The 25,850-nt window shown below is 54.3% G+C and overlaps 8 protein-coding genes across 8 annotated transcripts; 3 read left to right on the top strand and 5 right to left on the bottom strand.

Annotated features, from left to right (window-relative positions):
• Positions 1–304: 304 nt before the first annotated feature.
• Positions 305–1,600, top strand: ASPSYDRAFT_164500 (alpha/beta hydrolase; the record flags this gene model as incomplete). The annotated part of the gene is made up of 1 exon (XM_040843269.1): positions 305–1,600. One exon carries the CDS (start codon positions 305–307, stop codon positions 1,598–1,600), a length of 1,296 nt encoding a protein of 431 aa, XP_040696266.1.
• Positions 1,601–2,124: 524 nt separating this feature from the next.
• Positions 2,125–3,563, bottom strand: ASPSYDRAFT_95556 (intradiol ring-cleavage dioxygenase; the record flags this gene model as incomplete). Its single annotated transcript, XM_040853134.1, has 8 exons — positions 2,125–2,156; positions 2,228–2,273; positions 2,332–2,411; positions 2,481–2,697; positions 2,759–2,854; positions 2,908–3,033; positions 3,094–3,458; positions 3,515–3,563. 8 exons carry the CDS (start codon positions 3,561–3,563, stop codon positions 2,125–2,127), a joined length of 1,011 nt encoding a protein of 336 aa, XP_040696265.1.
• Positions 3,564–4,157: 594 nt separating this feature from the next.
• ASPSYDRAFT_95555 (lactonase family protein) lies at positions 4,158–5,419 on the top strand (the record flags this gene model as incomplete). Its single annotated transcript, XM_040853133.1, has 5 exons — positions 4,158–4,349; positions 4,397–4,505; positions 4,559–4,611; positions 4,697–5,009; positions 5,067–5,419. 5 exons carry the CDS (start codon positions 4,158–4,160, stop codon positions 5,417–5,419), a joined length of 1,020 nt encoding a protein of 339 aa, XP_040696264.1.
• Positions 5,420–6,149: 730 nt separating this feature from the next.
• On the bottom strand, positions 6,150–10,784 carry ASPSYDRAFT_51880 (uncharacterized protein). The gene has a single exon (XM_040848379.1). It carries the CDS (start codon positions 10,711–10,713, stop codon positions 6,232–6,234), a length of 4,482 nt encoding a protein of 1,493 aa, XP_040696263.1. The 5' UTR covers positions 10,714–10,784; the 3' UTR covers positions 6,150–6,231.
• A 771-nt stretch (positions 10,785–11,555) lies between these two features.
• On the top strand, positions 11,556–18,546 carry ASPSYDRAFT_95553 (uncharacterized protein; the record flags this gene model as incomplete). The annotated part of the gene is made up of 2 exons (XM_040853132.1): positions 11,556–13,031; positions 13,084–18,546. 2 exons carry the CDS (start codon positions 11,556–11,558, stop codon positions 18,544–18,546), a joined length of 6,939 nt encoding a protein of 2,312 aa, XP_040696262.1.
• Positions 18,547–18,652: 106 nt separating this feature from the next.
• On the bottom strand, positions 18,653–20,272 carry ASPSYDRAFT_164569 (cytochrome P450; the record flags this gene model as incomplete). The annotated part of the gene is made up of 2 exons (XM_040843273.1): positions 18,653–19,623; positions 19,672–20,272. 2 exons carry the CDS (start codon positions 20,270–20,272, stop codon positions 18,653–18,655), a joined length of 1,572 nt encoding a protein of 523 aa, XP_040696261.1.
• Positions 20,273–20,585: 313 nt separating this feature from the next.
• Positions 20,586–21,887, bottom strand: ASPSYDRAFT_164708 (uncharacterized protein; the record flags this gene model as incomplete). The annotated part of the gene is made up of 1 exon (XM_040843282.1): positions 20,586–21,887. One exon carries the CDS (start codon positions 21,885–21,887, stop codon positions 20,586–20,588), a length of 1,302 nt encoding a protein of 433 aa, XP_040696260.1.
• A 1,586-nt stretch (positions 21,888–23,473) lies between these two features.
• Positions 23,474–25,766, bottom strand: ASPSYDRAFT_51875 (putative MFS sugar transporter). The gene is made up of 5 exons (XM_040848378.1): positions 25,064–25,766; positions 24,926–25,015; positions 24,466–24,875; positions 24,221–24,412; positions 23,474–24,168 (listed from the first exon to the last, which is right to left on the bottom strand). The coding sequence occupies exons 1-5, from the start codon at positions 25,455–25,457 to the stop codon at positions 23,647–23,649; spliced, it is 1,608 nt and encodes a 535-aa protein (XP_040696259.1). The 5' UTR covers positions 25,458–25,766; the 3' UTR covers positions 23,474–23,646.
• Positions 25,767–25,850: the final 84 nt, after the last annotated feature.

Below are 25,850 nucleotides of genomic sequence, written 5' to 3'. Positions count from 1 at the left end.
GGCTGTATAGTATCTTGTAAGTAGATGCTGTTTGCATGAGGATGACTGGAAGGACGAGGCGAAGGAACTGCAGTAATCTACTAGACGACTGACAGCATCAAGACATGAGGGACTTGTAGCTCGATATATTTGTAATTCTGCCAAGTGGTTGCGCTGGACTTGGGATATCGCTCGTTTGTCTTACCAGGGCAGCCAAGTACCTCTGCACGATATATGTCTCTATAACGTTCGTTCCATCTTTTTCACACAGCCAGAGACCTGCATATCATACCCCTTCTGAGAATCAGATATCACATCCAGCAAGATGCGCATCCTCTGTCTCCACGGCCACACGCAAACGGGGCCCGTCTTCGAAAGGAAGACGCACCGGCTGCAGCAGCACATCCAGACAGCGTTCCCAAACGCCTCCTTCTACTTCCCAACGGGCGAAATCTCATACAAAGTCTCAGACAGGCTGGACTATCTGCAAGACATCCAAAGAGAAAGATCGGACACCTTCAAAGACCCCGACGAAATCGACACGCATGCCTGGTTCCGGCTACACGAAGACGATCCACCAACAGGCCTGCTCGACAGCATCAACAGAGTAGCCGAGATGCTACGGACAGAAGGGCCCTTTGACGGCATCGTCTGCTTCTCCCAGGGCTCTGTCGTCGGGGCCATGGTTGCATCTCTTCTTGAGGGTCCCCGACGACGTCAAAGATTTGAAGAATACGCCGCCACATTCCCTGATGCCGTGCGGTATCCAGAGCCCTACAAGGACCTCGATCACCCACCTTTCAAATTCGGCATCACATACGGCGCCTACATGGGCGTGAGCCCCGTCTTCTCCGCCTTTTACGAGAACCCTATCATCGAAACCCCATTCCTCCACTTCATGGGAGAATTCGACCCCGTCGTGCCATCCGAGATGGCCGCCGCAGTAGACAAAGCACAGATTGGAGGCGCTCGTCGGCGGAAGATCATGCACCCAGGCGCTCACGCAATCCCCATCGGGGCTGAATATCATGAAGCAGTGGTGGACTTTATCCGGTCTGTTGGTGACGGCTCATATTTCAGCCTCCCCACAAGTCTTCCTGCAGATGGCGTTCCATCGCTGGACTATCACGACTCGCCAGAGCAAACGCCCATTCAGACGCCCTTGTTGACACCGTCTCTGGCTACGGCAGTCACGTCGACTCCGCTGCCATCTACAGAGGCGCCTCTCCTGGCCTCTGAAAAGCTAGACCGATGGCGGAAGTCGCGAAGCCCGCGCAGACCCATCTCGCGCCGTGGACGCTCATTCCTCTCCAGTCGAAGGTCAACAAGTTCCAGTGCAGTATCTAGAGCTGAATCACAGCATTCGGATGTTACTCAAATACCTGCGCCGTCTGAGTCCGACTCGGTCGCGTCTTCAGCAGGTCGAGAACCCGGTGGCGTTGTTACCGTCGTGGAGGAGGACATGATGGAGCCGGGATATGATACAGAAGACTGGCAGGAGCTGATGCTGTCAGACCTGCTCAACATGATTCTCAGACGGCAGGGCCGTCCTGGGAAGTTCTACTTTGTGCCTGATAGGGGGGATGGTGGGAGTTTGGTAAATGGGATGACTTTAGAGTAGATTCTCTTGTCTCGTTATGTCGTTCTGTGTGTTTCTTTCCGTTTCTTTCTCTTTCTTCTGTTTCTTCTGTTTCTTTTTGTATCTGATCTTGTCGACCAAGTGATATACGTGTTGGATTGCACATTCTCTGCAGGTATTTTCTATGTATATATGAATTCAGATACAATTCTTTCAGATAGAATGACACTGAAAAACACCGGTAAAAGGAGAGCACACATATTGAATATGCCCGGGACGTAAAGCAACCGGTTATCTACCTCAAATTGCGAGTGCCGGCATCATAAAGAATATAATTATCGCCTAGCCGGCAATGGAGCCAGTACAACACCAGAGGTTCATAAAATGCACACTACTAGTACTGCATATTATAGGCAACCCTATTTCATACGGCCATCGACAGGCAACATTGCCACATATATTCCGGGCTAAACGCGCTATCCTCAGATAATTGCGCCTTCTCGTCTGCTTTGTATGTCCTAATATCAACTGCAGTGCCTTGTCTCAGTATGATGTGGCCGGTCTGCTCACGAACTTGAGCTGGGGCTAGCACTCGGCACTGGGAAATGTCAGCAATGACAAGACACCTCAGTAGTTTACTGAAATAGAACATATTGAAATAGAACTTACGGGCATCAATGGTCGTTCCATTCCTGATGTGCGTCGTCTGGATTCCCTGTCGGAAAGTTAATCTCAACGAAACAAGAGCAACAGAGAATTGGGAGGGAACATACAAGAGTGATATACCCAACAACCCCATTCCGGTAATCAACACCATCCAAGGGCTCTGTATCAAGAATGGTCATTGCACCAGCTGCAAGTCCCCAGTTAGCTATCATTCACCAATAGTCCCTCATTAAAGAAGGGAAGGGGTGTACCGTACTGCTTGACTCCTCTGTATAGATCCCGTCGTCTTCATTCTTCACGCGCTCAATCTCCGTGTGACTCGCATACGGCTCCAGTGCCATGATTTCGGCACCCAGTTTTTCATCAACAAATATCTGGCCGGTGCTAACAATAGGCCCATGTACAAGGGTACCGTTCGAGCGAACGGTCCAGTTCGTGTGGACTTGGGCATGGATGTGAATTGCACGTTGGATCTGGAATATTAAATTAGAGGAGCTGGATTTATTGGATATGGGATTGCGATGGAGCACGGACGTAGAAACCAGGAAATATGGTGGTGAAAGATGTAACGCCGTGTTTGTCGGTTGGCCACATACCGCGGAGCCAGGTCGAGTTGTCTGTTGCAAGAAACTAAATTGCCTCAATGAGCATCCCAGGGTTAGATAGATGGAGTAGCGACTTACAGAGAGATCGGGGAGTCCCTCATGGATATCAAAGGGCTTGCCGTCGGACTCGGAATAAAGTTCCATAAACTCTGTATTAGGGGACAGCCCAGTGAAAGAGCTATACGAACCGGTAGCGTTGCAATGCTAGATCCCTATTATCAGCCAGAATAATTCTCCTGAATTGTCTGGAAGTAGGGTGTTCACCCAAATATCGACCAACACGTCAGTCAGCGGCTCACATGTATCAACATCAATCACACCAATCTCGAGACTCAGAGGCACGCCTTCCTCGTCCTCACGAATATCCTGTCTCAAAGTCTGGCTGTGAGGGTAGAAATACGGTCCATTGCTTGTCTCGGGGGTCAGGATGCTGGTCCAGTTGCGGATGAAATCGTATTTGGGGGCTTGCGCGTGGACGGTATATTCCGTCTCGCCGGTCCCAGGGTCAATGGAGAGGCCGCGGCGACGGAGGAGATGGGACCGCTTCATTTGGTTGACTTTGGGCCCGCATTTCTGAGCCAGTTGCTCGTGGGCTAGTATCGTTGCTGCGTCGGGGGGGTTTGTGTGGGCTGTATAGTGAGTAGAGTGCCGAGAGATGCAATTGTAGGTGGCAAGGTAGACGTACCAGAAGCAAAGGCACCCAGGCCGAGCAGCACCAACGAAAGAGACTTCATGATCGTGATCTTGATTGATGCTCTGTGCTGTCCGGGATCTTGACCTGACCTACTTGTTAACCTGCATGCAGGTTACATCCTCGGATTATATACACCTTGACTTCCTCCCGGTAACGGAATCGGCTCCGAAAACTGCAGTAATTAATCATCCATTTGCTTGTTGAGAGGAGGAATTCCGCGTTACGGGACTACAGATCCATGCAGCGGTGGAGCTGCGTCGATCACTGCCTTTATAACAGGGTTAACAAGCAGCTAATGCCTGTGCCGTGATTGGTGCAGCTGGATGCTCAAATTATCAGTGTACCTCTGGACTGCCCACCTTCGCGTGCATGAAATCTCACCGTCTATTTTCTACGCAGGCTCATACCACGTCGGCCTCCCATGGCACCCCAGGTGCTTTCTATGATTCTAGAACTCCCGGCTTACAGTACCCGACACTCTCTGCGGGTAAATCCATAACCCTCGGATAAACCGGCTTAACTCCTTGAATATATAGTATAATAGGCCGCCAAGGCACCAGCATGAAGATGTATGTACGGCCTAAGGCATTTCATTGACTTCATCGCTGCATTGTGAAAAGGTTCATCTACCATCATGCATATGCTCAAAACAGCGTTTTGTCTGCTGTGGCTTGGTGGCAATGCGACTGCTATACTACATAATCTCTACGTCGGATCTTTCAATGCTTCTGCAATCCACCATGTCAGCTTTGATGACGAGAAGTTAACACTATCGCTCGTTCAGAGCTTTTCTGCCGCCGACCCGCATTATTGGATTGGTTTTGATGTTCGTTCCTCGAAATACTCGAACAGACCTTCTGCTGACAGTAGCAGCACGACAAGAAGAACATATACACAACTTCAGGGTCAAAATGGACGAGCTACAAGATTGCGGATAATCTGAGTATTGTCCTTGAGCAGTCACTGCCTCTAACTGGATCTTGTATGTCCCGCGTGTGTATTTTAATATGCCGATGGTGTGTACTGACAGAAAAGGCCCCGGTTCGCAGTCTATCTTCCTAAAGGCCTCCCCCAAGCCACCATATAGAGTTTATGGTGCCTCATTTGGGGGTTCCGCTTCATGTGCCAATGTGCTCTCTGGATGAAAACGGGGCACTCTCCGATGTTGTGCAGGCAATTGACTACGGCCCGGGCTCTGGAGTCCACGGTCTCGCCTTCGGATCTTGCAATGAAATGCTCTATTCTGCAGATGACACAGGGAATGCAGTTTGGAGACACAGAGTCGATACAAATACCGGACGACTCCAGTTCATGGAGCGAATGGATGCACCAGTTCCCGGAGCGAACCCGAGGCATATTGTGGTCCATCCACACGGGGCCGTTGCCTATGTGGTTTTTGAGGGAACCAACCAACTAGCCGTGTATACCATTAAGACTGGTGGAAAGTTATTCTATACAAATATGTCGTACCCATTGATCCTGTCCGGTATGCACGTGTCAGAATGTGTACAGACCTCAATGAATGCCTGCTAATTTGAAACAGAAGACAGGAATGCAGACTTCTGGTCTGACGAAGTCTCCCTCTCCTACTCACACTCCTATCTTTGGGCTACATCACGGTCCTATCAAACCGGTATTCCAGGCTACGTCACCGCGTTCGCCCTGTCCCCTTCCGGCATGATCGATTCTCAGCTTTTTCTAACACCGACGTTAACATCTTGTGGTTTGGCCAATGCGGTCACCCCAAGTGACTTTCTAGATGAGTTCCTGGCTCTTACAGATAATGAGGTGGGCTTTGTGCAGATTTGGAGGTTTGATGGGAAGAATGCAGCGATTGTTGATACGCTGGAGCTGGACGGGGAAGGATGCTGTGCAAATGCGATTTGGTACGATTAGAGAGTCCACGCCGCGGGGACTTACCAGGGGGGCCATCTGTAGCTACCAGCTTAACGGGCTGAAAACGTGCCATGAGTGCGTCTGCCTCTCCATTGGCCTACGCCCTCATCAAGCCGAATTCAGCCTCAGGAAGTCCGGTTCCCCCCACAAAGAGCCATACAGGATAACCCAGCATAAACTCCATGTTCTAGATGTCCATGAGAAATATCTTTGGCACTTCGTTCTTCTGTCGATGGACGGAGAAAAGTAGCTAAGCTGATGGACTGCGAAATGGATGAAGCCCATCAAGAACTAGCTGACCAGCTCAAGTACCGAATGGGACGACTATACGGGGAGGGCGGTAATATTCTGGCCTGCCTAATGGCTGGGAAGGACAATTGCTCTCTAATATCATCTCTGGAATGCTTGATGAAGTTGAGAGACTCTACAGGTCTCTACTACACGACAGGATTGGGGAGCTAGGCGCAAGGGCCAGCAGTGATTTCAGTATTGGCCGTTTTGAGCAGAAACTCAAGGATTTGAGAAAGAGTGATAACTAGACCGTTTTCTAGCGGAACTAATAATTATTTCTGAATTAGCTTCCGCGTTTCTACCTCGTGGAGTCATATTTAAAGGCAGCTAATGAGTTCCTGGGTAGACCCCCAGTTGACGACAATGCAGTATCTATAGTGCATCCGTCTTGCTGTCATTATGTATGACAGACTCGGGAGGTGCGCTGATGGGTTCTGCTGGAGTTCCAAGGTATAATAGAAGCAATTTTGTATATCAACAATGTAAGGACAGATAGAGAAGTCAAGATATATATACATTAATTAAACAAACAACCCTGGTCGAGCCTCGTTAACCCTTGATCTGGTAAACACCTTGGCCGTAGCAATTGAATTTGGAGACTCAGAGAAGAAGCCAGCTTCCACCAGGGTCCGGATATTGCTTTTCATCGCAGCGTCCACCTGGGCACTCGGCCTGGCATCTGCGGGCTGCTTCACCCCAAAGCTCATCTGGGGGTCCTGCAGCATCGCAAGCACCGGTAAAAACGGAGCCTGGTTCGACTGGCGAGAGACAAAGACTTGGGCAGCCTGTTTCCAGGTTTCAGCGCTCATCGGGGCCAGCTTCATGCGCGTTGCTTCCTTGACCAGCTCCCAGAAGCGGGAGACCGTAGTACCGTTGTCCACATTATCAACTGACGGAGAATCACCGCTGGCTGCAAATGTTGTGCCCAGGATTCGGGTTGATACCGCTTCAGCATCAGCAACTGTCAACCACTGGTCTCCTCCCTCGGCAGGGTACGCCCCAATCTGGACACAGGCCTGGACAAGCTTCCACAGGAAATCATCGGTATTGGGGACAGCGACCTGCTCAGTCCCGATGACCCAACCAGGACGGACAATCGACACGCGATGCGCAGACTGATGGCCCGCAAAGCGCGAGACCAGCTCCTCAGCAACAAATTTACTCTGGCTGTACCCGTTGGCCTGCTCAAGTGCCCTCAGGAACGACTCGAAGTCCTGTCCCGGCGATTTCTTCAACCCCCCCGAAATGAACGTGAAACTACCAGGCTCTGCCCACTGCGCTGTAGCAGTCAACAGTTCCACCGTAGAGTCCACATTCGCAGCCTTCAGCGCCCGGTATGGAGCCTGCCACTGTACGGCTGCACCATTGTGGATTATCGAGGTGACTCGAGTCTCTGGCTCTCCTAATCCGCAGAGCGTTCGCCACTGCTCAGACTGGAGACCGAGTTGCGGCATTGCCAGATCCCCTGGCCAGCATTCTACTCGGCTTGCGTATGAAGGGGACCACCATTTGGCTAGCGTTGCGGTAGACACAACTCGGGCCATGCCTTTGATGGCATCGCTTGCCCGAACATGCACGATAACTCGTTGCACACTGGGGTCGGCCAGGAGTTGACGCAGGATCTGTGATCCTAGCAGGCCAGTCGCACCGGTCAGGAAAACCCTTCGCTTATGCTTGACGGATTCTGAGCGGCGTGTTAGTTCCCTGTACACGCTTTGAAGTTCTTTCGATAGATCGAGCGTCGGTACAACTGGGCTTTTCCTGCCCGATTGCGGCCCTTTGATCAGGTCTGCCAGGTCCGTCAGGGTGAGTTTTAGGTCATATAATGTGCCCACGGTCATTTTCGTGCCGTACTCGCTGCGGATGAATGTGACGATGCTGATTAGCTGTATCGAGTCCAAGCCTAGGATAGACAAGGGAAAGTCCCGGCCTTTGAGTGCTGCGGTCTTGACGCCAGATGTGAGACCGAGGATCTTTTCGTTGAGCCGGAGAGCAACACTGTCTGAGGGATCGATGGCTGGGAAGACGGCAGTTGTCTCGTTCAGTTCAATTACAATTCCACTCGGGTGGCGCAACTCCTCTCGCAGCGCCTTTCTTTCCAGTTTCCCAGAGAGCGAGGTAGGCATGTGCGGCCACAGCTGGTATCGAGTAGGCACCATGTGGTGAGGGAGGACCTTTTCAAGCTGGAGTTTGATATCCGACATGCTCTTGATATCGGGCGTGCTCAGACGGGGAAGGATCCTCTCCGGGGAGTCACCTCCATTCCACGTCCCTGCGTCGCAGAAGAGAAAGGCAACGAGGTGGACTTGATTCTCGTGTCTGAAGACCTCGACCGCAGTCCCAGCAGCTTTGGGGAATAACTTCGTAACATGATATTCAACCTCTGCGATCTCGACTCGCTGGCCTCGGATTTTAACCTGCGTATCCTTGCGTCCTTCGATAATGATAGACCCATCCTCATCAAAGTGTACCAAGTCACCGGTCTTATAGAACCGTCGAGGGTCTGACCCCTGTGCCTTCGCCCAGCGGGGATCAAAGATATATGCTGCTGCCGTCTTCTCCGGATCATTCAGATACCCACGACCAAGGTGGCCTCCCTCGATCAGAAGCTCACCTGTTGCCCCGATAGGAAGCAGACAGTCATGATCCTTCGGATCCACGATCCAGGCCCTGCCCGCTGTCGGAGGACCAATATTGGCAGAATACGTATCCATCAACACAGGGCGCTTGATAGTACTAACAACAGAGCACTCAGCCGGGCCATAAGCATTAAGTAGAGTCAGCTTATCGGCCCAGACATGCTGGACATCAGTCGCCATGGGCTCGCCCGCTAAAGCGAGTGTCTTCAAACAAGGAATATCCTGGGGGCGCATATGCCGGGCATACGACGAGGTCAGGGAAATCATGTTCACGTTCATATTCCTGATAACCGGCGCGACGCTACCATTCCGGTCTTCCTCTGCCGGAACGCAGATAGTACTGCCTGCCATCAATGACCCGATGGTCTCGTAGATACTCAGGTCGAAAGCCGGCGATGCGAAGAAGAGCTGTCGTGTGTTTGTGTCTAGGCCGAGACCTGGAATATGTCCTGCTGCGCCTACGGCGTAGCTCTGGTGGGTTGTCACCACGCCTTTTGGTTGCCCGGTTGTCCCGGACGTGAAGACGAGGTACATTGCACGGTCAGACGGTAGGTCCTTTTCTGAGGGTAGAGGAGTTGCTAGTGTAGTGTGTGCTTGGAACCAGGCCGCGTAGACAACTTGTGCTGTTCCACTGAACGTGGCAAATTTCTCTTTGCATGACTCTGAGATTAAGATGGTTTTGGCCTGCACCATCTCCATCATGTAGTTCAGACGCTGTTCTGGGTAGATGGGATCAAGGAGGAGGAATGCACCGCCAGCTTTCAAGACAGCAAGCATAGAAATGATCATCCACTGCGAACGGTGGAAGCAAATGGGGATGACTGTTTCAGGGCCGACATTGCAGCTCTGGACTAGCCAACAGGCGAGTCTGCCTGCGAGTGCGTCTAGTTGTGCATACGAGAGGGAGCCGTCCCAGGCAGATACAGCTGTGGCATCAGGACGAGAGACAACAAAGCGACTGATTGCGTCCAATGGTAATAACGCTGGATACCGCTCAGCCATTCTGTCCCAGGCGTCAAGCTGTGCTAGATCTTGGGGCGAAATGATATCAATGTCCTTCAGCTTCTCTGTCCCACTTTTAGTGATTAGCTGAGAGACGATGTGCTCGAACTGGAAGACCAGTCGTTCCATCTGCGGTTTCGATATGAGACTGTCGTCGTATGAAGCAAGCAGTTTCAAGGTGCCATTCCCGGCCAAGGAGCACTGCACTGTGAGGGCGTAGTTATAGAAGCCAGCATCGATGCCAGCCTCGTTCTCTTCAGCAAGGAGATGGCTATATGACGACTGCGTCTCAGCCATGCCTGCTGGCTGGAACGCAAAGAGTGTCTGGAAATTGCAGATTGCCGCCGTAGTCGCACTCAATCGCTTCAGATTCTGCAGACCGATGTGCTGATGTGGAATTATGTCGGTGAAATAGGCCTGCGTCGCCTGCAGGTAGTCGCGCACAAGCTGGTTGCGATTCACGTCCAGACAGACTGGGACTGTGGCAAGAGTAGGGCCAACGACCTTGTCGATATCTGGCATGTTGGAGTTGCGCCCACTCAATGTCGCTCCATACGCAACCTGGTCGACTCCGAGATGGCTGGACTGCACAAGGGCCCAGGCGGCATTTGCGACGGTCGAGAGAGTCACTCTTGAAGGACCCTCGATGGACAGTCTGGTCTCGCGCTCGTAGACGCTGTTGGGCTGCGGCCGATATGTCGGAGCAGGTAGCCGGGGAAACAAATCCACATCCTCAATATGGGCCGTCTTCTGCTTCCAAAACTCCTCTGTCTGCGCCTTTTGCTTCTGCTGGAACGTGCGCTGGATGAACTGGCGAAACGAGGGCCGTTGGGGAATATCCCCGTCAGCATACACAGCCGCCACATCCCGCAGGATAAGCTCAACGGAGAAACCGTCGTAGATGCTATGGTGGGCACTCCAGACCACATGGGAATTCGAGATGGCCAGGCGCGAAAGTGGTTCGCCCAGTTGCAGAGCGATCGCTTGGTCTGCTGCGAGATATGCCTGCAGATCGCTGCAGTCGCTCCACGGGTCCACCGCGTGCTTGAGCACCACCTGCATGGCATTTTCTCCGAGAATTAGGATGCGCGTGCGCAGGATCGCATGGTTCTGGAAAACGGCGCTCCATGCCTGTTTCATGCGTTCCTGATCGACTCCTGGCTGCAGTTTGTACACATGCTGTGCCATGTAGGCGCCGGGGGTCGTCACGGATAGGGTTACCAGGCCCTGCTGTAGCGGCGTACAAGGGTAGACATCTTGCACTTGGTCGGCGGATGTGTTGCATTGTTTGGCAATGTTGTTCAGGACGTTGTTGAGTTTGCTTTGGCTCTTCGCCGGGGCAGCAGACAGAAGGCGAGACATGGCTGGGCACATCAACGTGCACACAAACCAGCCTCTGAATGTTGGATGTTTGGTATATTGGAAGAGAAATACGATCCTCGCGCAGCTAGCAACAGACTATCTATATATGTCTACCTATATATGCAGTTGCTCAGTCCTGCTAATCAAACTCGTTCGCGAGGGTCTATTCTTGGGAACGTCCGGACCGCACTCGCAGTCTGGATGTCGCTATAGATTCCATTACCAATGTCATGGGGTAAAAATCAGTAAAACAGGATCCGCTGGGGCTGGATGCAGACGGCTTGTTAGTGCTGAGTGTCAGCCCTGATCCTTAGTAGAATCCTTGGGGCTGCAGTCTGCATGTTGGGCTGCATGCCGCAAGCTGCAGCCCGTGCAGAACGGCATCGACTCATCGGACCAGGTCCTCCAAGGCAGTAAGCAGCCAGACAACACGCTGTGGTGTTCGCAGCATCGCCTCAGCGGACCCGGAGTCCACCGGGAGAGTCTGAAGAGTCTGAAGAGTCTGTGGCTTGGGGGCTGATCCTTAGCTGACTCTTAGCTCTCATCTCATAGATTGTTTTGTTTATTTCCGACATTAATTTTCCTTCTGCTGTATTTCAGCTGGCCGCGCTAGTATTTTTCAAATGCCTGCCACCGGGACTTTTGCATGCGATGTCTATAGATGTTGCAAGCAGGATGATATAAAACATTGCGCCTTAATATCGCAATAAGAGATATGTGCAGTTACAGCTGTCTGGCCTAGCTGACAGGCATTCGCTCTCTTCTTTCTCTCTTTTACTCTTCCAGCGTTGAGATACCCAGACCTCTTTCCCCCTTTTCTCTTCCATTCGTTCGTCACCAAGATGTCTACAGAGCCCTGGCTGCATCCTGAGATCAGGCGGATATGCGCCAATGTCTTGCAGCTGGAGTTGAACGATGTCGACCCTCAGCGCTCGTTCCTGGCACTGGGCGGCGACTCGCTGCTGGCCATCAAGGTCCTGGCCCAGTGTCGTGCACAAGGCATCACCATCAACATTGCCGATATCATGGCTGCCGGCACCATCGAGTCGCTGTACTCGCTGGCACAGGGACCTCCAGAGGTGGCCTCGTCTGACAGTAGCATCGTCGACAGCTCGGGACCAGACCTGGGCACCCTCACGCCGACCACAGAGGTCGAGTCGAGCTTGGTAGACAAGATCTCCCCGGAGATTGAAGCCAAGCTGACTGCTGTCTCTGTATCGCGAGACCATGTCGTCCAAGCTGTCGTCCCTTGTTCAGCCATTCAGGACCGCATGCTGGTCAGTCAGTTGCAGAATCCCCATTTATACTCCTGCTGCTTTGTCCTCAAATTCACACATTCGCACTCTGGACTCCCCGTGAGCGCCCAACGTCTGGGGGAAGCCTGGACTCAGGTGGTCAAGCGCCACTCCAGTCTTCGCACAGCCCTCGTCGAGAGCACACAGCGACCCGGTCACTACAACCAGGTCATCCTGACCGAGATCACTCCCTCGATCGAGTACTACGAGGGTACCGAGCACCTCTCCTCCCCGGAGTTCAACGTCAACATCCCCGTCACCTTCGAAGCGCATACGATCCCCCACCGCGTCCAACTCGTCCAAACCTCCCCCTCCGACCTCTATATGAAACTCGATGTATCACACGTGCTGGTGGACGGACAATCGGCGGAGGTTCTTCTGCGAGATTTGAGCGATGCCTATCGTGATGGAAAGCTCTCTCCAGCCTCATTATCATACAGTGACTATGTCACCTCATACCTGCACGAGCCCTCACGGCAGGCTGACCCAGCGAAGGAAGATACCAGTTTGGATATCACTCCGCTGACAGTCCCTATGGACCGTCCAAACGAGGGACTGACCGGCTTCGACACCGTCAGTGTGGATGTGCCTCTAGATTCTCACCTCATCCAGTCTCTCTGCGCCCGATACTCCGTAACTATGGCCACAGTATGCCAGCTGGCCTGGGGACTGGTGCTGCGATGCTACGGAGGGACAGACAGCGTGTGTTTCTCGTACGTCAACTCCGGCCGCTCTATGTCTATCCCTGGCGTGCACGACGTGATCGGCCCTATCGTGCAGACCTCTCTATGCTCCATCCAGTTGCCTGCAGGGGATGAACTGTCCACGATTCTGCAGCGACTGCACAAAGATTCCCTGCAGGCGCTGTCCCAGATCTCACCTCTCGAGTCGGCAGGCAGCACATCCAAGTCGGCCCGTCAGCTCAGTAACACGACCATGTCGTTCCAGCACGCTATAGACGATCGTCCGGTACGTGGGGCGAATCTGTCAGTTGCAATTGAAGGAAAGGCCAACCCGACCGATGTAAGCCCTACTCTACAATAAACACTAAAAGATCACCACTAACAGTATGCAGTACGACATCTCTCTAGGAATCACATCAGGACCCGATGGTCTCTGTATTGACCTTGACTACTGGAGCTCACGGCTCGACAAGGACAGTGCTAGAGCAATGCTGGGTGCATTTGAGGCTGCAATCAGGGGAGTCGTCGGCTCTCCAGATGCCTCAATATCCAGCATCAGCCTTCTCTCTCCCAGTGACGAGGCCCAAATCAGCCAGTGGAACTCACTTATTCCCAAACCCAGCAAGGTCTGTGTCCATGACAAGATCATCGAAATTTCCAAGCTGCAGCCGAGCGCTGCTGCTGTTAATTCTTGGGATGGAGATCTGACGTACGCTGAACTCACCTCCCAAGCATCGACGCTGGCACACCATCTACGAAATGAGCTGGGTGTCGGTCCTGAAAGATTTGTTGGTATCTGTATGGATAAGTCCAAATGGGCCATCGTGTCCATGCTCGCCGTTCTCATGTCTGGTGGCATTGTCGTCCCGCTGGGTGTTTCCCATCCTAGGGCTCGGGTCAAGGGACTCCTCGCAGACACAGCAGCGGTTGCACTTCTCGTCGACGCCAAACACGCTGAACGACTCGCAGGTCTGGAGCTGGAAAGTACCTCCACCTTGACAATCGACCAGCAGCTGCTGGAGTCTCTCCCCAGCCTGCCCGAGCCACCAGTCTCTGGAACAACGCCAGACAACGCCGCCTGTGTCATCTACACCTCAGGAAGTACAGGCGTGCCCAAAGGCGTGGTCCTACTACACCAGAACATCTCTACAAGTGTTCTAGCCCACGGAGGCATGTTCGGCGTCAACTGTACAACCCGCGCGGCGCAATTCGCTGCCTACACCTTCGATGTCAGTCTCTCCGATATCGTCATGACGCTCTTCCACGGGGGCTGCATCTGCGTCTTCTCTGAGGAAAGCCGCATGAATAACCTCACTGAAGCTCTTCAAACCCTCGCCGTCAACTACGTCAATCTAACTCCGACCGTGCTCGGTCTCCTAAACCCAATTGAGCTGCCAGAGATCCGCACCATCGTAGCCGGGGGAGAAGCCATGGACCCTGGCATCGTGAAGAACTGGTCACCGCATGCAAAAGTATACAACTCCGTCGGACCATCAGAGTGTACTATAATCGCAGTGGCAGCTGGCCCTGTCACAGACCCTGCCCAGGCTGCGAATGTTGGATATCCCACAGGTACCCGGCTATGGGTGACTCTCCCTACTGATCCAAACCAACTTTGCCCTGTCGGCGTACCAGGTGAACTCCTGATTGAGGGTCCGATGCTCTCCCGTGGCTATCTCAATGACCCGGAGAAGACGGCCGCTGCATTCATCACGGACCCGGCCTTTATCAAGGATCTCGAGAGTCGTAACCCGGCATGGAAGGTCCAGTTCCAGGGCAGCCAGCGCCGAATGTATCGCTCAGGCGATCTCGTCCGGCAGAACAAAGACGGTTCGCTGGTACACATGGGCCGTCGCGATACCCAAGTCAAGATCCGAGGACAACGTGTTGAAATTGGCGAGATCGAGTACTGGATCACGCAGTGTCTCCAGGACGTGCACAGGGTGGCGGTCCTAGTCATCGAGCGCGGCCAGGCAAAGGAGCAGAAGTCCCTGGTTGCAGCGATCGAGTTCAAGGAGGATAACCAGTTCTTCAAGCATGGCGACGATGTCTATCCAGCTGATAATGCTGAAGACCCGCTTGCACCACCGCAGCTGCTCCCTCTGACTGAGTCGCTGTCGGGGGCTCTTCATCAGCTGCGGTCTTCATTACTGGAACATCTGCCCCCGTACATGTCTCCTACCATGTACGCACCAGTCTCGCAGCTGCCTCTGAACCTATCTGGCAAAATCGACCGACGCGCTGCAACGCGGTTCATCAACGACCAGGACGACGCTCAGCTGCAGCAGTATCTCGCCGTCGGCGGTCCGCACAAGGAACCCTCCACAGAGACCGAGTACAAACTGCAGCAACTGTGGGCAAAGACTCTCGGTGTCGATGCATCCCAGGTCAGCGCCGACAGCCACTTCTTCCACATTGGCGGCGACTCTGTTGCTGCCATGCGGGTTGTCTCTGCTGCGCGAGACGTAGAGCTGGTCCTTCGTGTCGCGGATCTGTTCGAGTACCCCCGTCTGCAGGAGCTGGCGCGTGTAGTCGAGAACCGTGTTCTAGAGGAGAACGACGAGGAAGACCCGGAGCCGTTCAGTGTATGGAGAGAGGGTGCCAGCATCGAGTCTAGCCTGGAGGAGAGCAACCTGGTTCAAATCGCAGAGCTGTGCGGTCTGCCCAGAGAGCAAATCGAGGACATCCTGCCCTGCACTGCACTTCAAGAGGGTCTCATCGCCCTTACGGCACAGCAGCCGACGGCGTATATTGACCGGCAGGCATTCTCCCTTGCTGATACCGTGGACGTGGACAGGTTCCGCGCTGCCTGGCAGATAGTCGTTGACAGGACTTCAACTCTGCGGACGCGAATCGTCTCTGGACCAGAGACTGGATCACTGCAGGTAGTTATCACGCCTGCAGAGATCCCATGGCACGAGTCATCCTCGTTGGAGACGTACCTTGAATCAGACAGACACACGGGCATGGCAACAGGGCTACCCCTGAACCGATTCGCCCTCATCAACCAGCTCGACGGCCAGCGATTCTTCGTATGGACAGCCCACCACAGTACATACGACGGATGGAGCCGTGGCCTTGTCCTTCAACAGGTGGCCGATGTATACATGGGCCAGGAACTGGCCCCCGCAGCCTCATTCTCTCGGTTCATCCAGTACGTCGAACGCTCGCAGACACACGAGGCGACGGCTTCATACTGGCGCACACAACTCGCAGGCGACGCAAGCGCCGACTTCCCTTCTTCCCCGAACTCGAACTACAGACCTCGTCCCCAGCAGCGCCTTAAGCATGGTATCAGCTTAGCCAAAGTAGGTAGCTCAGCGGGAGTTATGCTCCCGGGTCTGCTGCGCGGAGCGTGGGCGCTCGTCGTCCATCAGTATATAAAGAGTGACCCTGTTTTCGCCGTTGCGCTGTCCGGACGTAATGCGCCAGTGCGCAATGTGGCGAACATTACCGGGCCTACGTTAACGACTGTCCCTGTTCGCGTCGCTATCAACCCTGAGCAAGGGGTGCAAGAGTTCCTGCAGGGCGTGCGCCAGCAGTCTGTGGGGATGATTCCGTATGAACACACTGGCCTCCAGCGAATCAGGAAGATGGTTCCAGAGATCGCAGCGGCCATGGATCTCAAGCATCTCTTCGTCGTGCAGCCAGCCAGCGATGACGAGCGGCAGTTCAAGATCCCTGGTGTAGATGACCATCTTGTCGCTGTGGACGAGTTTGACAGCTACGGTCTCAACGTGGAATGCACTCTCTCTGGTCAATCTGTGCATGTTGATGTGCGGTTCGACGAGAAGATGTTGTCGTCTGCGCAGGTCGTGCGTCTGATGAGCCAGTTCGAGTCCGTGGTGCAGCAGCTGCATGTCCAGGGCCAGGGCAGCGTTAAGATCAGGGATCTTGAACTTCTCAGTGTTGAAGATATCAAGCAGCTGGAAAAGTGGAATTCGGAACCTCTTCTCGCCGCTCTAAATGAGACTCTGCATGGTCTAGTTGCCTCTGTTGCTCGCTCCCAACCCCAGGCAACTGCCATTCAAGCATGGGACGGATCCTTGACATACGAACAGCTGCTCGCCCATGCCTCAACACTGGCCAGCCACCTAGTTCACCTGAGGGTTGGACCAGAGGTGTCCGTCCCTGTGTGCATGGACAAGTCTGTCTGGGCCATGGTCTCCTTCCTGGCTGTCCTGCTGGCTGGCGGCGTTGTTGTACCCCTGGGAGTCGGCCATCCCCTTCCTCGCATTGCTGCCATTATCGCGGATATCAAAGCCAGAGTCATCCTGGTAGACTCGAAGCAGGCAGATCGACTGGCAGAGCTCATCTCGTCGCATGATATCTCCCTGTTCCCCGTCGGCGCCGAAACCCTGAACAACCTGCCAGCTCCGTCGCCCATCTCAGTATCAGTCACCCCAGACAACGCTGCCTGGATCGTCTACACCTCTGGGTCAACCGGCCAGCCAAAGGGCGTCGTGCTCACACACGCAAATCTATCCGCCGCAGTGAAAATCCACGGCGCCCGCTTCGGACTGGGCACGCACACACGCACAATCCAGTTCGCAACACATACCTTCGACGCTGTGCTTCAAGACTACTTCACCACCCTTGTCAGCGGAGGAACAGTCTGCGTCCCATCCGAAGAAGACAGAATGAGCAACCTGGCCGGAATCATGCAGTCCATGGGCGTCAACTTCGCAAACCTAACCTCGACTGTCGCGCGCCTGCTCACCCCCGACCAAGTCCACAGTTTGAAACTGCTTGTTCTCGCAGGCGAGCAGATCCAAGACGCCGTCATCGAGACATGGTATAAACACGCCGATGTACTCAATGTCTACGGTCCAACCGAGTGCTCTATAAACTCAACATGCAACGGACCGATCACTGATCTCGCAGATGCCCAGAGCATCGGGCTCGGCATGGGCTGTCGCATCTGGATCGCTGATGTCTCGAACCCGCATCGTCTCACCCCTGTCGGGACAGCTGGCGAGATCCTCATCCAGGGACCTGGTCTTGCCCGGGAATACCTAGGAGACAAGGCCAAAACAGACGCTGCATTCATTCAGAACCCCGAGTTCGCAACCCGCTTCGGTCTATCGGACTGTCGGGTCTATAGGACAGGAGACCTGGGGAAACAGACAGAGGACGGAAAGATCCTGTATCTAGGCCGCATCGACACCCAGATCAAGATCCGGGGACAGCGCGTTGAGGTCGGTGAGATCGAGCACTGGGTTGGGCATCACCTGTCGCACGTCAAACATGTTGCTGTGGTTGCCATCTCTCGCGGGGGAGAGAAGCAGTTGCGTCTCGCTGCTGTGGTCCAGTTCGATGATGGGAAGAAAGCTAATGCTGAGATATTTGCTCAGCTGAAAAAGACTCTGGCGTCGCAGATGCCTAGTTACATGGTTCCTGGATTATACATCCCCGTTGACAGTGTCCCATTGACGGTCTCCGGGAAACTGGATAGACGGGCTATTCGACTCATGGTTGAAGATATGCCTGCTGCTGAGCTCGAGCAGTACTTCGCTGGGGAAGTGCGCGAGGCACGAGTCCCCGTTTCGACAGATATGGAGAAGGCGCTGCAGCGCGTATGGGCCAATGCCCTAGGAGTTGAAGTCGACACCATTGGAGCAGACGACGATTTCTTCCAGCTGGGCGGAGACTCCGTCGTGGCGATGCATATCTCTGCTACGAGTCGTCAAGATCCGGCTCTTGCTGGCCTGGCTGTTGCTGATATCTTCTTGCACCCGCGACTCTCCGATTTGGCAACGTTCCTGCAGCAGAGGGATGTTGTAGATGAGTGGAAGGTTGAGGATGATAGTCCGTTTGCATTGCTTCAGGAGGCGCTGGATATGGATTCTCTATAGCTGCGTTTATACTGTGTGTCATGTTCTATTAGGCGGAGTTATGAATTCCCTTTCAATCAATTTAATCCATCGTTAAATTCATCTGATACACTATAGCAAGGTGCAGTTAGGAACGTCGCCTTACAAGTACCTTCACCCCAGCTGGTGGCACGACAGCCTCCGTCATCCAGCGATTAGGAGGCCTATTCCCTCCATATTCCTCTGGGAATTTCACATCATAATTCTGCAAAACATACGCAATGATCATCTTCAGCTCAAAGTCAATCAGAAATCTCCCCGGACAAGCATGCTTCCCATGCCCAAACCCCAGATAATGCGGCCCCGTCGACACGAAGCTCAACGAGCCACCCTGTGCTGCATCGTCCGCCTCTCGAATGCGCGAGAACCTGAAAGGGTCGTACTTGAGGGGATCCTCGTACGCAGCCCCGTCCACATGCGCCTGCTGGCTGAGAAACGAAAACTGAGTGCCCCTGGGCAGTTCGAGTCCTGCATCTGTTCTCACCCCGTCGACCAGTACTTTGCGAAACCCTGCTCGTCCGCCAAAGGAGTTGAGTCTGATCGTCTCGCGCGCGACACTGTCCGCCTTGACCATCTTGGATACCTTGGCCTTTGTCCATTCCGTATCACAGCCTAGGATCTGCGCGACCTCGTCCCGGAGGACAGCGATGGTGTTGTATTCTGCGTCAGAGCCGAGGATATTCAGGAGCATGTTCGTCACCTGGATACTCGTCTGGTGCATCGAGCCGAAGTTCGCAGCTGTCAGGCGCGTCGCGATGGTCTGCAAGTCGTATAGTTCGTGAGGTCTTTTCTTCTGCGCGTACCGCAGCATCATCTGGATGTGGTCCTGCGGTTCGACGTGTGATGAATCGTCTTTATTGTATTCGAGTGTCTGGAGGCGCTCGTGGTATAGCGGCTGGAAGTGTTTTCGCACTCGTCTGTTCGCCAGTCTGGCCTTGAGACCGACCAGAGGGCCTAGAAATGGACGAAGTATAGAAGGGAGCCCGCCAACAACCCCGGCTGTGATCAAGCAGCCATCGACTGCATCAAGGCAGTCGTTGAGATATTTCTGATTCCGACCTGTAGCCAGTCAATGTATATACGCACCCGGCCATCAAAGTAACTTACACAGCGGCAATCCCACCGTAAACCGACTCGCAGCCTGGGCCACCACCATCCTGACCGTCTCCAGCAGGTCAACTTCCTTCCAGTTATCCTCACCAGTACCAAAATGCGCATCAAACGCAACTCCCAACTCATCATTCAACGCGACGACAATATTCTCCAACACGGAATTCAGCTCCGTCCTCACCAGCATCCCCTGCCACGGGTCCGTAATATACTTCGCATCCCCAAGGCTATAGTCCGCCTGATCGATTTCCGCAAACGCCTCTTCCACGCTGAGCACGCTGTCCGGCTGCGCATTCGCCCATCGCAGGGAGCTACCAGGTAAGACCAGCTCACAGCGCAGTCCAAACCCAGGAACAACCACCGCTTTGCCCTTTTTCAGGTACTTCTCGTAGGCCTCGCGAAACAGCGACTCGCAGTCTGTCAGGTATGCCAGGCGCGTCTTTAGGCTGAACCCGGTCTTCCCTGGTGGTTCTCTTATGTACGCGACGCCTTTGGGGCTCGGGGCGCGGAAGAATGTCGCGTTGATGAGGTAGAGCAGGACTGCGGGGAGGAGGCAGTATATGCCTATCCCGAGTATACCGCTGTCCATAGCGAGCATTGTCGCAATCGATAGCTGCAGGAGTCTGTCGGAGAGGGGTGGAGTGAGATTTAAGTGAGATATAAGGTCTCTCGATTCATGATCCATGGGGCCCACAACTCAATCTAATACGAGTCTCCTAATTGGTCTGTCGAGCTCCGCGGAATGTCGAATGAGCGGTGGATATTTCTTGGCGCCTCGTATTACTGATTGTGGAATATATTGAACAGAATGGCCATCTGGAGTCCACACTCTGATACAAATTCGATCCCTGGGCTGGACACTACAGTCTTACCTCTATCTTGGATACTACAGAGCGACCAAAATTCATCCCTCAAACAGCTATTTTTTGATTCCCTGTCAACGATGGCCACGCCTCCAGACAGATGGTGTACTTGGGGAAAACACGGGGGTTGAGTATACCACGCCGCCACCTCCACGCGTCCAGCGCCTCATCCACAGACACCGGGCAGATATTGTCTCTGCCATACGCCCGCGCCCGAAGCTGGTCAAGCTGCACAAGCACACTCGCCGTGGCATCACCCTGCAGCAGCACGCCGTTCTCCAACGACCGGCCCTGGTGCACCATATGACACTGCGTCGGCCATAGATACGACGTCCCAAGGTACGCAGCATCCCCGTCCGCAACGATGGTGTTGAAATGCGGCCTCGGCTCCCACCAGCTCGTGTCCTCGACGCGCAGGTTCTCGGGGTACTGCAAGATGGCGTCGGTAAGCAGCACCGCCGATGCAGGGTCGACCTCGCGGACCTGCAGATGGACGTCCAGGCCGTTCGCGGCACGCTCGATGAGCGTCTGCGTTACCCTGGGGTCGACGAGCTCGGAGATGCTGACCATCAGGCGCCGCGACGCACCGCGGATCAGGGCGTCCTGCGCGCGACTGATATACGTGAGGCCCGCGACTGGGTCGTTGATCACCACTCCGAGACTCGCCAGCTCGGAGGCCAGCTCGGCGCGGCGCTCGTCCGTCGCGTCTTCGTGGATGGCCTCGTCCGTGTACCGCTGGAAGGCCTCGGCAGCCGCTGGGGGCAGTTCGATGGAGAAATCGGCCTTGTCGATGGGCCGTGTGTCCATGACCGCCCCGGTGCTGAAGAGCACATGGGTGTCGATGATGATGCCCTTGGCGTGCATGACCTGCCGTGGTCCGCCGGCAGGGGTGGTAAACATATTTACATGGATGTCGTTGTCGGCGAGGATCTTTAGATACCGCTGGTACTCTGGCGATTCCTGGAACTCGGTCGGCCCCAGCTTCGATGCAACAATCGATATCTCAGCGTCAGAATTCTGGATCCGGAAGTCGACCAGCGCGTCGAGAACAGGGCGCGCGTCGCCCTGGTTGCTCATGGAGAGGTTGAACACGGTCAGCCTGCGAGGTATGCCGTCGACGATGTTGTGCACAGGCTGCGCATGGTCTCGAATGAAACGTTCAAATACGGCGAGATGCTCGGCACCATTGGTCAGGAGAGGAAATGTGCCAGATGGAAGACTCCCCAGCAGCGGATCCAGCGCGCATCGACCATTCCGACTCCTGGCAACAATCGTGGCCTGACCGCGGAGCTCGTCTTCTCGGAACAAGAAAGCATCGACATCAAAGCTAGCCCCGAAATCGAGGGACATCACACTCTCATAGCGCGGTGCAACTTGGGCTGGGTCGATGACAATGCTCTGCTCGGTCCCGTTATATGGGACACCGGTGGCCACCAGCTGGCCGCCGTCTCCCACTCTAATCGTATACGGACCATCCAGCTCACGGCCACGCAGACGAGCCTCGAACCGATCTCCACTGCGAAGCGGCACCCGCATCTCAGTCCGCGGTATCATCGACGCCATGCGTATAATCCCATGCTTCAACGGGCCCAAGACATGCAGCAGCCCGTTCTCGCCCGGAAACAGCACGCGCGTGAGGTCGGCACTCGCGACCGTGAACCTGGACGGCGGATCGCGCGGATTGATCAGTTGCAGAGTCGTGTCGAGCATGTCCGGGGCAGCTTCCAGTGATACTACACGCCAGGGCACGCCGTCTAGAATCGCGGGGCGGCCTGTGAATTCCTCTATGCGCATGTCCTTGTGTACTGCTCGCTGGTCTCGCAGGAGCAGGGCATTCGAGGGGCTTACGCCCATCACGTCGTATAGCCTTCCACCTCGCTTGACTGGTGTTGGGGGGCGCGCTCGTTCTTTGCGCAGCCGTGCGTGTAGTGGAAGGATCGGATCGTAGGGTACTCGCATTGCATCTTCCGCCGAGCCGTTGGGCTGCGTCCCGGATCTCGATGAGTGTTGATATGGAGTGTTTAACTACTTTGCATCCCAGTAATGGGGGATACATCCTCGGAGCGCATACTAAAGGTACAACTCCATGGGGTTATATCAGTGGCTGCTGTCGATCTGTTGGCTCTGCAGGTTACACAAGAGCATCATGGATGCAACAGTGATGTCAGTGCGTTCTGGGCCTCGCATACAAACTCTCACTACTGCAAGGAGGAAAAGTCCGTGTGTGATTGACCGACGGAATGCAGGAGGAGAGTTTCGACGTCACATCAGCGACCTATCCTGGCTCCAAACGCCGCCCAGATGAGGTGCTCCTCACACGACCAATTACTTGCAATGGGTACACGATCGACAATCCATGATCTACTGGTTCAGCACGGGCCGTGATTCCGCAAACAAAGGAGATGGAGGAAGGATGGTGCGATAAATCATCACCCATATGCAGTGACAGCAGCCACAAAGACCCACTGGACCTCTCCCAGGCAGGCCCAGAGATTGCGACCCGAAGGAAATAATGGCACGTCTCGTTCCACTGAATCGATGACAGCACGACCAAGCTATTCGAAATATCGGAGCAGATCTCGTTCCTTGTTTTCACGGCGACAGAGGCGATGAACGGGGGCAGGAGGGAGGAGGCAGGAAGATCTCTCGAGTCTCGAGACATTGCGAACTCCTCACGAACTCCTCGACGATCGCCGGTGGCTGAGCTGAACAAGCCGGTTTGAGTTGAGGTTGCATGCCCATGAACCACTACGGGCTGGGTTCAATCGGATGCAGTGGAGAGATGCAGTGGAGACTGGACCATTCAACACTTTGCCGCGTATGCTATGACTTTCTGTTACTTATTGTTACTTACTGACTTGCTCTCAAGGCAGCTTGCAGTCAACGCACACTGAGTATTGAATGGCCTATGAGTTAATACTTGAAGATCTATACTCCAGACCTTATGTTTTCTGATTCAGACAACCCGCCCATTAACATACTCAATAAATTATACACAATTCAGAATTAAACCATCGAATTAAATCATCGAATTAAACTATCGAATTAAACCATCACCGCCAGCTCAGTCCAAAGCCCAGTAAATATTACCGATAACTATGCCTCCCATCTAAGCCACCATAACCTGGTCAGACTCAGAGGGAACATCCTTCCCCTCAGCAGCCTTGTCGCCCTCACCATCAACCTTGGTAACGCTCTTCTCAGCAAGCACATCACTATGCATACGATACGCGCGCTCCATATCCCAATAAAACGGACTCTTCGTCGAAAACAGCGAATCAATCGACTCAAGCGAGCGGTTGCGCGTCTCCGGGTAAAATAGGTACACGATCGGAATCCACAGCAGGTTCAGCCCAGCCAGGAGGAAATAGCTGCGGCTCTTCAGGCTGTCGAACATGATCGGGTTAACCAGCGTCGTCATTCCAACGCCAATCGCCCACCCGGTGATACCGAAGCCGTTGCCCTGCGCGCGCAGGTCGGATGGGAAGATCTCGGTGGGGACGAGGAAAGCCACCGTGCCCCAGGTTGCGGCGTAGCCGAGGTTGAAGAGGAAGAGCATTGCGACGGCGGCGGGGGCGTAGTCGGATGCTTTTTCGGGGTTGTGGATGGAGGCTTCGTAGACGGCGCCGGCCTAGTTCTGTCAGTACAAATGGACAAGCTTAAGGGGTAGAACTGCAACGTACCACAACCTCCACGATGAAGAGGCTAAGGGCGCCGAGCATCAAGCACACTCTTCGCCCGAGGCGGTCGACGATCTGCGCGCTGATGATGGTGCCGACAATGCCAATGGTGTTGAGTCCTCCGGCCAGGCCGTTTTGCGTCAGGCTGCTGTACCCAGCCTGGCTTAGGAGGACTGGGGAGTACGCCGTGACAGCCTGTCGATGTTAGCGAGGTGTGACAGACACATAACACTGGGTCAGATGCATACCGTGATACCAGTCCATGAGCCCATGATCTGGAGCCAAACACACAGCCACGCGCGACGACCAAGGTTATACCCCGGTCGGTTTCCCTTGCCGATGAGAATCTTGACAAACTGAATTGGCGAGCTGCGCTGGCTGTCTTGCGCGACCGTGACAATCTCCATATACTCGTGGTCGATCTGCTCCTGGGTAGCCTTGTGGCGGCGGAGCCTAGTCAACAGATCGCGTGCGTCCTCGTTGCGACCAGCCGATGCATAGTAACGGGGGCTATCCGGGAGCATCTTGATGAAGGCCACCAGGATGAGAGCCGGGACGCACTGGAAGGCGAGCAGAAAGCGCCATCTGATGTCGGAGTAGCCGTTGTTGATGAAGGCGAGGCCAAAGGACAGCCAATACGCGACCGAGATTCCGAGGTCTACAGAGTCAGTCAGTATTCATCCAGACATATACTGATAGTCAACATACAGTTAGCGATGAAGACATAACCAAGGAAACCACCACGGTGCTCGGCAGAGGAAGTCTCGGACACCAGCACGGGCGTGATACCAGTCAACGCTGTCAAGTCAGCACTTCTCCATTAGAAGCAAGGATAAACATGCACACCTCCAGTGCCAATACCAGTCACCACTCGGGCGACCAGCATAAAATCGGAGCTCTGAATCGCAGCCTGCAGAGCGCCCCCAATCAACGCAAAAACCGAGCCGATGAACAGGCCATTGATCCGGCCAATGCGGTCAGCCAGCCAGCCGCCAGCAAAGCAACCGAAGATGCATCCGAGATAGTAAATACTGACGATGCCGCCCTGGTGGGTAGTGTCGGTTACAGTGCCATCGGGTTCGCCAATGCCAACCTCAGTCACGTAGTAGGGCGCGGCGTTGACGCCGCCCATGACGCCCTGGTCATATCCTTCGAAGAAAATACAAACAAGTGAGAAAACTTGGATCGCGACATTGAGCTGCCGCGGCGAGAGCCGCTGCCAGAGGGTGGTGTAACCCATGGTGCCGACGCGGTTGTTGGTGAGCTCTGGGGAACAACACGGGACCGAAAGGAGGTATATATAGTAGATAAATCAAAAACGTCACGGCATCGAGGCCCCAGACTCCAGAAACTCCAGCTCCGCTCAACCGGGGGGGACGCGATATCAGAGACGGGGTAGTTGACTACTGCAGGATCAGGCTGGCAGCTCCATCGCGAAACCCGGGGGGGGGCGCAAAATCTGGAACCGACAGCACGGGCCTGGGAGGCAAGATGAGGCCAATCGGGCCCAGGGATTGGCAGGGACTGTGCAGAAAAGTGGAGGAGTTCTTGGTAAGAATCTGCAGGACTGCAGGGTCAATCCATTTAAGCGATAGCCGTTTAGCAGGATAGCCGAATAGCAGTTTTAGCGAGT

Source organism: Aspergillus sydowii (assembly GCF_001890705.1).
Source record: "Aspergillus sydowii CBS 593.65 unplaced genomic scaffold ASPSYscaffold_20, whole genome shotgun sequence".
NCBI classification, from domain to species: Eukaryota; Fungi; Ascomycota; class Eurotiomycetes; order Eurotiales; family Aspergillaceae; genus Aspergillus; species Aspergillus sydowii.
This window is presented reverse-complemented; position numbering and strand designations above follow the sequence as displayed.